This window comes from Thermobia domestica, chromosome 14, assembly GCF_964235325.1.
Source record: "Thermobia domestica chromosome 14, izTheDome1.hap1.1, whole genome shotgun sequence".
Taxonomy (NCBI): domain Eukaryota; kingdom Metazoa; phylum Arthropoda; class Insecta; order Zygentoma; family Lepismatidae; genus Thermobia; species Thermobia domestica.
In genome coordinates this window covers 995,431-1,008,934 of record NC_137467.1, presented here as the reverse complement: position 1 = coordinate 1,008,934, position 13,504 = coordinate 995,431, and the positions used below count along the sequence as shown (strand labels likewise).

The 13,504-nt window shown below is 34.5% G+C and overlaps 1 protein-coding gene across 2 annotated transcripts in view; it reads left to right on the top strand.

The window, feature by feature from the left end:
- LOC145670546 (ganglioside GM2 activator-like) overlaps positions 1-12,811 on the top strand; it is a 31,405-nt gene extending 18,594 nt beyond the window's left edge. For both annotated transcript variants that reach the window (XM_081739350.1, XM_081739351.1), the window contains exons 3-4: positions 8,025-8,177; positions 12,593-12,811. In XM_081739350.1, coding sequence (XP_081595476.1) covers positions 8,025-8,177; positions 12,593-12,760 — 321 coding nt within the window. In that variant the 3' untranslated portion in view covers positions 12,761-12,811. The remainder of the gene's footprint in view (positions 1-8,024; positions 8,178-12,592) is intronic.
- Positions 12,812-13,504: the final 693 nt, after the last annotated feature.

Below are 13,504 nucleotides of genomic sequence, written 5' to 3'. Positions count from 1 at the left end.
CGCTTCTCTATAACACAAAAAATCATTTAATTATTGGTTGATGCTGATAATAATATAAAACATCGAAAATAAACTATGAATTTCGAAAAAAATATTTCAAACAATTTTTCTTCAACATATTTACATTATGAATTCCACAGGATTAACCAATGTATATAATAAGAATTTTTTAACCTCCTATATACAAAAGTAAGCAGAATTGGCAAGAACCGTGGTTGTTTTTGAAAATGCCAAAAACCCGTTTTTTGGGGGATGTTTAAACCAGGCTTTTTTGGTTTAAACCAGGCTTTTTTTGTTTAAACCAGGCTTTTTTGACTTAGATTTTTTGCTTTATGTATTTATATTACATATTCACAGAAATAGCCTAAGTTTGTTTCGCCTTGATGTTATTATACAACAGCGGGGTTATGCCGGAAGAACTCCCATAAGCTTAAAGAAGTGCGGTCAGTAAATTTCTTAAGTTGAGAATCTCCCGCCCTAGCCATTGGGAAAATCCCGTCATTACTTGAAATGTAAGACAATAACGGGAAAATCCTGTTATTGCTTTGCATGTAAAATTTAAAGGTCAACGTACCATAATCAGTACGCTAAATCTGAGGTATTAAATTACAAATTTAGTACCGGTACGTAGATATCATTGAAAGTCCAATCCAAGCTAATGTTGGAAGCTACGTAGGCAATCGATAAATTTTGCCAATTTCTATCAATATATTCAAGCAATATTGGCTTCTTTATAAAACAACACGCATTTAGGCATGTAGAAATATACAATTTGGTTTGTTTCGTATATTTAGGCTTAACATCCTTACGAAATACCGAGGTTATCAAGGAGAAGACTTTCGCTTAAACTGACATCCGAACCGCTACTTGGAAAAATGAAATGAAATTTTTGAGTTTTACGTCCCACGGTTATGCCGGTTAGGCTAAAGGAGACGGTGATGATGAGTAATGAATGAAATGGTGGAATGAAGAAAGTGGGAGGAAACGGGAGAACCCCGAGAAAATCCACGCACACGGTGTTTGTCCACCACAAAGTTCACTTGGCGGGAGCAGGATTTGAACCCGAGACCCCTAGCACCAGAGGTGAACGCTCTACCACTGAGCCACCGCGGCCCCTAAACCGCTACTTGGGTTACGCATGAAAGAAGGATTGTGGTTCGACCGAGAATTGAACATGGGACACCTTGATTAAAAGGTGAAATGGAAATAAAACTATTGCAGGTGGTTTGATATCTGGAAACGTTACCATGAAGTTCACACGATTCGCATTTTTCATTCTCTTTATTTTTGTGGTTTAAACCAGTTATTAAAAAAAAAAAAGTTGGTGTAAATCAGCCAACCCTAAAAGTAAACACTTCTTTTTAAAGAATACACAAATAACTAGCAAAATAGTATGTAGTATTTTTACTTCAAAATATTCCATACCCTCTTTTTGAAACAAAATAAAATTAAAATAAAACATAAGAGAAATACTTAGATTTATATGATACACTTAAAGACTGCACATCTAGAGCTTTTGGTTCTGTATATTCTTGAAATTCTACAGTTAAGTTTTATAGAACCATCATCACAGTTTACCCAATCCTCAAGTTTTCTGAATTTTTAACAAGAGGGATTCAACATATCATTACGGAACTCCCCCTTCCCAAAAAAGACTACGGAATATATTTAAGTTAAGCTAAATACAACTGCACAACAAACATGACTGAGTGATTAGCTTTTGCGCTTCTATTGGGAAGTCCGGGATTCAACCAGCATTCGACCATTCTGTCAAAGCTTTTCTTCATTCCATCTGTGAATGTAGAAATAGTGCGTGTACTGTGAGTTGGGCGACTTCCTTTTTTATTGTTTTTAAATCGTTATTATTACTAATTACCAGCAGTGACGGTTTTGCGAAGGTTAGGGGGGCGGTCTTTCGGACTGAAGCCCGTTCCCCAAAGTTACGAAATGTCTGCAACAAACGAAATATCTATTATTTATGCCTTTACTCATAAACTTTAAGCTCCCGTCAAATAAAAATTACGAATGTTTAAAAAAACTAAACATTAGTAAGAAACCCTTCCCAAAATACTTTTCTAAATCCGCCACTGATTCTCAGTATAAAATGATTTTTAAAGTTGTATCCGGAAGATTATTGCTAAACATATAAACGAAACGAAATATTAGTTATGCCTGTACTCATAAACTTCCCAAATAAAATTAGGACTTTTTAGGAAACGAAACAATCAGAAAAAACCCTCCTAAAGTACTTTTCTAAATCCGCTACTGATTATTTGTATAAATTGGTATTCAAGGTTGTGTCCGGAAAATTATTGCTAAATCACTTCACAGCTACAGTATAACAGAAATGTGGAAGTACGGTTTGACATATATTGAAAAACGTACGCTTTGACGGATAAATAGAAAAACGGGCAAGTTTAACTTTTGCGCTAGAAGCTAGAGTACTAAAAGCTCTTAGAAATGAAACATGGATGACAAACTAGAGAAGAAAAAAGATGTCGATAACTCAAAAGTTAAAATAAAGTTAAATAGCCTCTAAAATTACCCTCAAATACTACATTCTTCATGTTAGCTTTAATTCGTAAAACATGTGCTCCATCCATCTTGATGGTGAATTTCAGAGCGAAATATCACATTCAGGTCATGGAATTCTTATCTAACTATAGAATATACTATAAGAAAGCTATTTAGATAGAAAAATCATGAAGTTGAAAAAAGCCAAAATTTCCAAAATTCTCGTTTTTTTCCCAAAAAAGCCGGCTTTTTATGTGAAAAAAACCATCGATTCAAAAAAGCCGGCTTTTTTGCATCTCTACTAAGATGTAACATACTTCCATTTAAGAAAGGTGACCAGAAGTATAGAACTATAAAAGTGAAAGTAAAAAACAAAACTAGTTGTAAATGATATAATGTTTAAAAGTAAGAAAATGCAAATAAAAGGATTTGGAATCCGATGCTGAGAGTAATTATAAATCCCGTCAGTGACAAATTTGAGCGCTCATATATTTTTAGTAATGTTTTCAAATATTTCATTTTTTGTTAGCTGCTGATAGTTACTTATCTAATTAATTCCACGACCTTTTCAATAGGTTTTAAAACGAAAAAGTATAAATTTGTCTTTTTTTGTGAGAGATACAGAAAGAGAGAACGGATAAGCTATATATATATATATATATATATATATATTTAGGGAAGCAATCTATCCAGAAATAAAAGATGTCCCGTTTTTTCTAGTTGGCGATTTGGTCACCCTAGGCTGAACCCCTTATTCAGTTGGGTGTCCGTCTTGGCTAAGGTTTACGGTGTTCGGTGCAGTAAGCAAAGTTATGAAAACATTTATACCTTGTTCTCTTACATGTGAGTTTCTTTTTACATTATTAAATTACTGTAGATTTCCAAATTATGCAGATTCAATATTGAAACCGGAAATATATCTATAACTTACGGCAGGAATAGAGTGATAATGTGAGACATGCAACCTGTTTATCGGAAGCTGAATTCTCATCAAAAACGATTTCTCATTATTTACTATACGACTTTTAATATTTAGGAATCAATATTGAAACCGAAAGTTGTACTAGTTCTTACTTTAATAGAAGACTCAAGCTGAGAAGAAATCTATTCTTAAGATTTGGAATCCATACCATAAATCGTTTGGATCGTTAGAGAACGTGTCGATATATATAGGATATATGAGTAGGCCAATGGCAAAACCCGTTAAATTCACTTAAAAAAAAAATGAGATAGTGGTTGGTCTGGAAACCTTAGTTGGAAAGCTATTCTTTTCAAATAGTATTCAGTAGAAAAAGCCATTTTAACTAGTTGAAAATTGAGATTGAAATATGTGCCAATTACCAAAACTTGTTAAATCCATCATGGCAACAGATGCAAAAACAGTTAAATCCCTCTTCCATATTCAGTTTCATAATCTGTTAAATCCCAAATCTGCAAATAACCTCATGAGAAAAGCAGAATCAAACCCGGTTAATTCCATATTTCAAACAATTTGAGGTTTCGTACTGTATAGGATTAGTTTAGTAACCTGAATATTTATTGCAACTCTTCGTAAATCATTCGAAATTTTATTTGGCAGAATTTGAAGTGTGTGCTTTCATTATTATTTTTTTTAAACTGAAAATTGAAAAAAAGGAAAATGAAATCTTTAGTTTTACGTCCCACATTATGCCGGTTAGGCCAAAGGAGACGGTGATGATAAATGAATTGAATAGTGGAATGAAGAAGGTGGGAGGAAACGGGAGAACCCCGAGAAAACCCACGAGCACGGTGTTTGTCCACCACAAAGTCCACATGGCGCGAGCTGGGATCGAACCAGGGACCTCAAGTACCGGAGGCGAACGCTCTACTACTGAGCCACCGCGCACCCTGGACTGAAAATGAAGACACTATACGTCTTAACCTAACTGTTCGTGAAACTTTTCTGTGCTTATTTGCTTTTCTTTAATAATTACTAGACAAATGCACGCAAAATCAAAAGAAAACGATACTCTAAGCAGCGATGATCATAATTTTGTTATCAGACAACACCAAAATTGTCTAGAAAACGTACAAGACACATGAAAAACTGGAAACGAAATAAAGCCAAAAAGACAAGGTGAGTGGACTATCTATGGTTAAAAGTCGTTTGTTTTGTATTTCAGGGTAACTCTTTACTTTGAACAGAACATTGTCGGATTAGGTTCTTCTCTAAACGGTCTCTTCAGCTTCAGCAGAACCTCTTTCTTAAAATGTCTCGTGTCAATTATCATTCAAAATTGTAACATACTTCTGGTACAACATCTTAAAAAATTTTGCCACTTATTTACCGTTTCTGATTCTCTTTCTGCCACTGTTTTGCTCAAACTCAACATTTGCACATTTTGTTTTGCTATATTTCAAATTCATATATTGGAATATTTGGCAAATTAATATTCACCCTATGTTAGTCCATAAAAGGTTACAAACTCTTCCAAAATATAGTCATTCAGTTTAGAATTGTATACGGATAGGTATAATTAACTCCGCTTGTAGTTACGAAGGGTTTGACGATTGAAAGCAGCTCAAAGCTCACGTTTTACAAAGAGGTTTCTGAGGAATAGAAAACCGAGAAAATGGTGATGCACCAGAGGACGACGACGATATGGATTTCCATTTACTAGATGATGATGGAAAGGAGGTTACATAATTCAATTTTTTGCACATTTGGATCCATTTTTTTTTTCAATTTAGAACAAAATTACCTAATTGTTCCAATCTTGTGCAATGTATAGTTGATAATATATCCCCCCAATATTTTAGTAGACATAATACTGATTTCTGACTCTGACTTCCTTTCTTTTTGATAGGTTTTGTATCTTGAGCCTCAACAAAAATGGCCGCTCGTCCAGATGCAAAAGCTATTATTTCCATTTACGTACGCAAAACCTGTTAAATCCAAACTATTTTCTTCAATAACGCAATTCACAGACTAGTGTGATTATACAGCTTTCGACAGACCAACACTCACATTATTCTTATTTTTTTAATGTTCTCTAGTTTCTAATGTTATTTTACAATTATGACGTGTTTAAACAGTTTTTCTCGATTTGTCACAAATTTTAAAATGTGAATTTAACGGGTTTTGCTATTCGCCTACTCATATATATTCGTATATATCCATGGTCCTAGTAAATACATAAAGGAGTTTTGGTAATTCCAACTCCTCGAAAATAGTTAATATAATATTAATCTATATATTTTGCATTTCTTAATTCTTTATATACTAGGGAATTTTATCTTATATAATTTCCCTCTAGTTGAATTTCCACGATTTTTCTTATTGTCCGCCATTTTAGGCGTAACGAGGATTAGGCCAAACGAGGATCCTTTTTTCGCCTAAAATGGCGGACACAAATCTTATCATTTATCTGTCATAAAAGTGTCAGATAATTGGTTAGGCGAAACGAGGATTAGGCCAAACGTGGCGACACGGTTCTTAGAAAATTTAGTTATTTTTTACTTAACAGAAAATTTAAATTATTTATTGACGCAAAGTGTCTTACACCATTGAACAGAGAAACAAAGAGAGTAGGAAAATACACAAGATACAAGTTACTATAAATATCATTATGATTCCTACGTCTATTGAAAATCTATTGAAGTGAGTACATGTGATATTCATGTAACCTGTTTCTTGAAATAAAGTATTTTGTTAACAGATAAATGTTTAATTTCTCGTAAGTTTTTTCTCTGTTTATTCAAAATATATCAAAATATTCTTAAATATGGTGAATTTAATTAACACTAATTTACTTTAAATATGCACTGACACCGTTCGTCTCTCTTGCGTTATTACTCTTGTAGAGGCGTCCGTAGTTTGGATGTTTGTCATACTGTATCGTCCTTAATTCCTAATACTTTTTTTTCGTGTAATGTATTGTAAAATTATCTATTTAGTTAGAAGGTAGAGCAATTCACACACACACACACACACACACACACACACATACACACACACATTCGATTTTCCCCCACAACTTTTACTATAAAAGTTTCTGTTCTAAAACAACATAACACAAAATCACTAAGATCAATACAGAACTCACTAATTAATTAGAGTAAGTAGGTGTTCCAACGCCCAGACAGCGAAAAGAAGGATCCTCACAAAGCTCCACGCAAGCTAAGTGGAAGTGGGCTAGGATTTCTCTGTGCTCCAGGCGAGCAAAGAGAGGTTGGAGTTCCGCAAAACACCAGGCAAGCTCAGCGGGGTGGAAAAACACGAAGCTCTATGCAAGCTGGGTGGTTGCGATTAGGAATCTCTCAGAAATCCACGCAAGCTAGGAGGCTTGGGTTAGGTTAAGATGTTTCAAAGCTCCAGGCAAGCTAAAGAGGGGTGTTGACCAGCCAAAACTAAGGTCGTTTGAGATGACGCTTGGAGTTTTATGCCTTTTCCTGAGCAGCAGTCACGCTGCTGTTTCTCTTGCATCACATGACCAACTGGTGATGAAGGTTCTTGTCGCCTGTTTCATGTGGCAACTTCTACTGGAAGAGCACATGATCTTGTTTATAAATATAACCACGTCAAGGATATTACAATATAGATTTAAAATATGTAACAATCTGACGTAGTGTCATTTGTGAAAATAAAACTTTCTGCTAAAGCAGGGAATTCGTGTTACTGTTCGGTTCAAAATCTCTTGTCGTCGCGAATTCTGTCGAGGAATTCGAAGCTTAAAATATACAAAACAATAATCATGCCTGTTGTTCTGTATGCCTACGAAACATGGTCACTTACTCTGAGGGAAGAACATAGACTGAAAGTATTTGAGAACAAAATCCTGAGACGAATATTCGGACCTAAGAGGAACGGGAATGGGGAATGGCGGAAACTTCATAACGAGGAACTACATAATTTATATGGTTTACCCAAAATTGTTAGGGTCGTCAAGTCTAGGAGGCTTAGGTGGGCAGGTCATGTAGCTAGAATGAAAGAAAGTAGAAACGCTTTCAAAGTCTTAACTGGAAGACCAAACGGAAAACGACCATTAGGAAGACCTAGGCGCAGATGGGAGGACAATATTAAGATGGATCTCGCAGAGATTGGAATACAAAGTAGAAACTGGATGCAGTTAGCTAAGGATAGAAGTCAGTGGAGAGCTTTTGTGAACGCGGCATTGAACCTCCGGGTTCCATAGGCCATAGTTAGTTAGTTAAAACTTTCTGCTGGATATACGACACACACTGGTGGAGCATGTCCAATGGTGTCTTTCTATCGATAATTTCATTGTGCAAATGTCAGCATTTTCGTTTATTAGTATACAAGTTACAAGAGTTTTTCCAGATGAATGACTTATCCTGTGCATGACAACCATCGCCGCCACCATAAAGTACGCGTCCTTCTATGTAACCTTGGATTTGAATTAAGGAACTACACATTCCATGATGATTCTGCTGTAAAATTCACTTGTAAATTTAGAATGTAATTGCATTTAGATACCTTTAATGACATTCATCATAATTTATTAATATCCCTGTTATTGTGTTTCTAGATGGACGTAACGGTATGGAAGGATGAATCGAGAACGCCTTGTGTCGAGAGAATGGGTACATGCAAATACCAAGATGTGTGTTCAAACCTTCAGGAACATATGGAATGCCCTTTATTCAATGATACCTCAAAATGTTCCTGCCCCTTGAAGAAGGTAGGAAACAGTCTTTTAGTTATTAATTATAAAAATCAATAAGTTCTATGCCTATAGACAATGGACTCGTTCAAATCATTTTACAACTGGTTTTATGATTAATATTCTAAGTTAACTTAGTATTAATATTATTACTATATGCTTACGTTATTATTATTATTATTATTATTATTATTATTATTATTATTATTATTATTATTATTATTATTATTATTATTATTATTATTATTATTATTATTGCATTATGTGATCATCTCTTAGATTTATCAGATATTCTAGTGTAAACTGGCGTTCAGCTGTGTCTGGAATTATGTTCGTAAAATAAAAATAAATAAATAAAACAAAAAAAATAATCTATTCTGATTTACTAGAAACTTACGCATAGGAATTTACACTGACAGTCTTGCAGTGAATTTCATCTATTGATTGATAGGGTATATATCTTTTTTTCTCCCTTTCTTTCAGTTACCTCCCTTACGGGAGATTTATAATGGATGTCCCAGCCTTAGGGCCTTGTGGACTACGTCACTATATTTGTTTTAATTATAAATTGTTTGAAATAAGAAAATGTACTAAAATGGCACGAGCCAAGATGGCCGAATTTGCCTGTTTTAAATAAAATCATCACACTATTAATGTAATAATAAAGAAGGATAGGCAGCGCATGAACATATTGAAAATGAAATATAGTATATGAAAATTGTAACAAATAATAAAATTGTCCAAAGTAATGAATTGTAAATAGTAAAAATTGAATAAAAAATAAGAGCAAAGTTCCCCAATACTTAGTGCTTACAGCAGTGTTGCCAACAAGTTGATACAAAAAGTCGCTAAATTGGAGCTGAAATGACTCCAATTTTGGGTGAAGAGTCGCTAAAAAATTTTTCGTGGAATTTTGCCTCTTATATATATATATATATATATATATATATATATATATATATATATATATGTGTGTGTGTGTGTGTGTGTGTGTGTTTGTTTGTCGGTGTGTGTGTGTATAAGATACGTGATCAATTCCAGCCATAGTACTATCTACGCTACAAGAACGTATATGAAAGGCTCAAAGACTCATATATAACTAACAATAATTTCACTTTTATATATTTATGATCAATTTTCCTTCAACAAAATCAAAAATGAATTTAGAAAAACGAGCAAAATTGAAGGTCTAGAAAAAGTCTTGGTCTAAAAGGTGTACTCACGCTTCTGCAGATAATATATTTGCTATCGGTAATGTATTATTTGTGCCTCTAACCCTTTGGGGATCTTATGGTACATTTTGTACCATACGCGTTTTTCATGGTACGTTGCGTTATTTCTCTTCTATTTGAGCTTTTTCGTCCGGGTTTTTTTTTCAAGTCCAGAGACATTGTAGAAGACATTACGTATGGCTTCAGACCGTCCTGCGTCCAGACGTGGGAGGTGATGACGTCATAATCTTAAAATGTATTTTTTCCCTTTTTAAGATTATGTTCATTATTTTTTGGCGGGCTTATTTTTGAACGTAGAAGATTGAAATTTTACACAAACATTCAGTCCACCGAGTAGTATTTACCAGATTTTTTGTTCCGATGTCAGTGCTAAAACAAGGGGGGAAGAACCAGAGGGGTAAAAAAGGGATATTTTACCTCAAAAATCCAGTTTGTCGTCATTTTCCCGCCTCACATACATAATAGGACCACGTGAGTCATACCGTCTGAAAGGTCGTTCCATTCTGAAGAGAATGACGGTCGCATTATTATTCTAGGGTAATTAGGGATGTCTCAGGGATTTTTTGAAAAATATACTTCTATATAGGGAAAAATGGGGCATTGTCGGTATATATATTTTTGGCGGGCTTGTTTTTGAACGTAGAAGATTGAAATTTTGCACAAACATTCAGTCCACCGAGTAGTATTTACCAGATTTTTTGTTCCGATGTCAGTGTTAAAACAGGGGGGGAACCAGAGGGGCAAAGGGTTAAAAAAAGGGATACTTTTACCCCAAAAATCCAGTTTTTCGTCATTTTCCCGCCTCACATACACGATAGGACCACGTGAGTCATACCGTCTGAAAGGCCGTTCCATTCTGAAGAGAACGACGGTCGAATTATTATTCTAGGGTAATTAGGGCCGTCTCAGTGAATTTTTATCCAAATATACTTCTGTATAGGGTAAAAGTGGGGAATGGTAGGGAAATTTTTTTCTGGCGGGCCTATTTTTTCACGTAGAAGATTGAAATTTTGCACAAACATTCAGTCCACCGAGCAGTATTTACCAGAAGTTTTTTTTCGATTTCTGCGTAAAAACAGGGGGGTCCAGAGAGGCAAAAGTTGAAAAAAGGGAAATTTTGCCCAAAAAATCCCTTTTTTTTTCAGGAATTTCCCGCCTTAGATACATGATGGAGACATGTGAATGGTACCGCCTGAAAGACAGTTCTATTCTGAAGAGAATGATTGGCGGATTATAGTCCTAGGGTAATTAGGGATGTCTCAGGAATTTTTTCCCTGAGATCATAGTGTTTTATGGTGATTTGGGGCATTGTGGGAATTTCTGATAAAAATTCTCCCGCCATTACTATTCAAGATAGAAACTTGAAATTTGGCACACACATTCAGTATACCAAGTACTATTTATCAGATTTTTTTTAGATGGCTACGATCACACAGGGGGGGTCCAGGAGGGCCAAAGTTCGAGAAAAAAATTCTTCCCTCCGAAATTTTCATTTTGACATTTTTTCCCGCTTCTGGTATATGGTATGAGCATGCAAGTGGTACCATTTGAAAGCCAGCTCTATTCTGAAGAGAATGAGGTATGAACCATGATCCTAGGATAAATAGTGACGATTCAGTAGCTGCTTGACTGAAAGTCTCAAAAATAGCCCAAAAAGCCAAGAGCTCCTAAGGGCTAAACAGAAGCTCTGTAAACTAAAGGACATTAAAAGCTGTAGTTCGTCCCCATTAGAAGGTAAGAGAGAATAGCAATCAAAGCAGGAATATAGAGATAAATGTTACATACTTTCCCAGTTCGTCAACATCTGCACTGATTCAAATAAGCAAAAGAAAAATAAACATATATTTGAACTGATTGGAGTTAATAGTAGGGGAAGGCGTTGTACCTTTGAAACAATGTACCTTTGAAACAATGTACTTTTGAACACCTGTGCTTTTCTCGAATTCAGAGCTATCTAGGTGCAGTGATTAAAATTCATTTGAAATATTAAATGAAAAAAAGCACTACAAACGCGTTTGACTGTTGTTTGCTGAGTGTTGTGTCGAGTAATGTTCCTTTTAATTTTTTCACCCCCAAAATGAAGATTTTTTTGTAGTTACCTTTTGAATTTTGTGCTCTTCGGTTTTCGCAACTTGTGATATTTTATTGTCCAAACTTGGGGTAGAATCATTGGTGAATACAGTAATATTTTTAGTTTTAACTTCTGTTCAATATTTAAGCCAGTGGAGAACTTTTTTCGTAATGGTGACCCTCTTGTACCTATGAACATTAATGCATCGTGTACCTTTGAACGATAAATAATACTGTTTAAAGCTACACAATGTAAGTAGTTAAAACAATTTATATATTTTATATAGGTTAGGTTAGGATATAAATTTATTAATTATAATTTTAAGTAGTTTCTATATATTCCCTTATTATATAACATAATGTTAAGAGTTGTATGTGCTCAACTTTATTGTTCACAAGTTTTTGTTAGAACTTCTCTTCAATTTTTAATTTAATTAATAAAATTTTAACTCTGGGGAGCTATTTATAGCTAAACCTTTTGTTGCAATTTATAACTGTTAACATTTGTGGCTCCTTTTTATATTATTGCCGCAGAAACAATGTAATTATCACTGTTCAAAGGTACAAGAGGGTCTGTTCAACGGTACACGACCATAATGTACCTGTGAACAAAACGGATTTGTTCTTATTTTATCTTATAAAAGCTATTGTAATTATGTAACACGTTTAAAAATCATTCTATCCGATAGCAAAGAAATGACACTTCAAATATACGACAAAAATTGGGAAAAAAGTGCTGAATATTAGCACCAAAATTTCGAAGACTCTAAAAGTGTTCACAGGTACAACGCCTTCCCCTACTGATTTTATGACAAGTTGTTCGCAGCGCAAAAGTCGCTAGATTTGTAAGTAAGTCGCCAAATCGTTATTTCAAAATCACCAAAAAAAGTTGCTAATCGGAAAAATTTTTTTGTCTCTATCCTGGAAATCGAATCCCCTAGATTTAGCGACTTTTCCCCCAAATTGGCAACACTGGTTTACAGCGCCATCTCTTATCCTCGGGTATATGTCTCACCTTGAGACACATTTTCTTTTCCTTCTCTCCCTCTCTCTTATTAAACGTTATCAATATTGTTGAATATTGTTTAAAATGTTTGTTTTTAGTCGTTTTTGTTTGTTTGTTTATTGCAGGGCCTTTACAAGATAAATAATTACGAAATGGAATTAACATCAATCAACCCTAAATATTACAAGATGATGGAAGGAGATTATGAGTTACTGGTAATACTGAAGAACAGGCGGAAACAGCTCGGGTGTATCGTTGGCTCCTTCCAACTAGAATATACGGGAAAGCAGTAAACACATTCTATTCCTTGAATGTATCACAATTCTTTAAATAAAAAATTCCTAAATTCAAGAAAGAACGTTTATTTACACCCGTCTGTCATCGTTTCTCCTAGCTTCCGTTTTAACTAACCATTTATCTCATACAGTATGATAGAAAGAATAATTGTGTCCGCCATTTTAGGTATCTAGTCTTCATTTAACCTAAAATGGGCTTAATGGCCTATTAATAAATCAGATACTTAACATTAGGAATAACAAACAATCTTAATAGAGTAAGGGAGTGAAGTAAACTGTTTGAAATGATTACTTCTATGGTTATTTCTGTACTATACATACGCTTATGAAACCATTCATGTAGAAATCAACTGTCACCATATACCAGAGCCACAGTGTTTAAGGTATGATACTTCAGATATTGATATTTAACATATTATCGGTGAAAGCAAACTGAATCGATCTTTTAAGGTTGCTACATAAGTAATGTAAAAATGAGAAACTAGTGCTAAGACTGTAAATACGTACTAACTTACCTGCCATGCTTGAACGTAATGGACTGAACATTTGTTGTAATCGGCGTAACCAATTATATACACTGTAAAAAATCATTGTGTTATTTCAACGACATGCCTATGTGTTAACACGATTAACAAAATTTCAAAATACAAACTGCGCGATGTGTTTTCAATTGTTTTACATAATGTTTCTGAAGAAACCCTAACAGCACAAGATGTGCTAGCCATGTGTCATTTAGGTGTT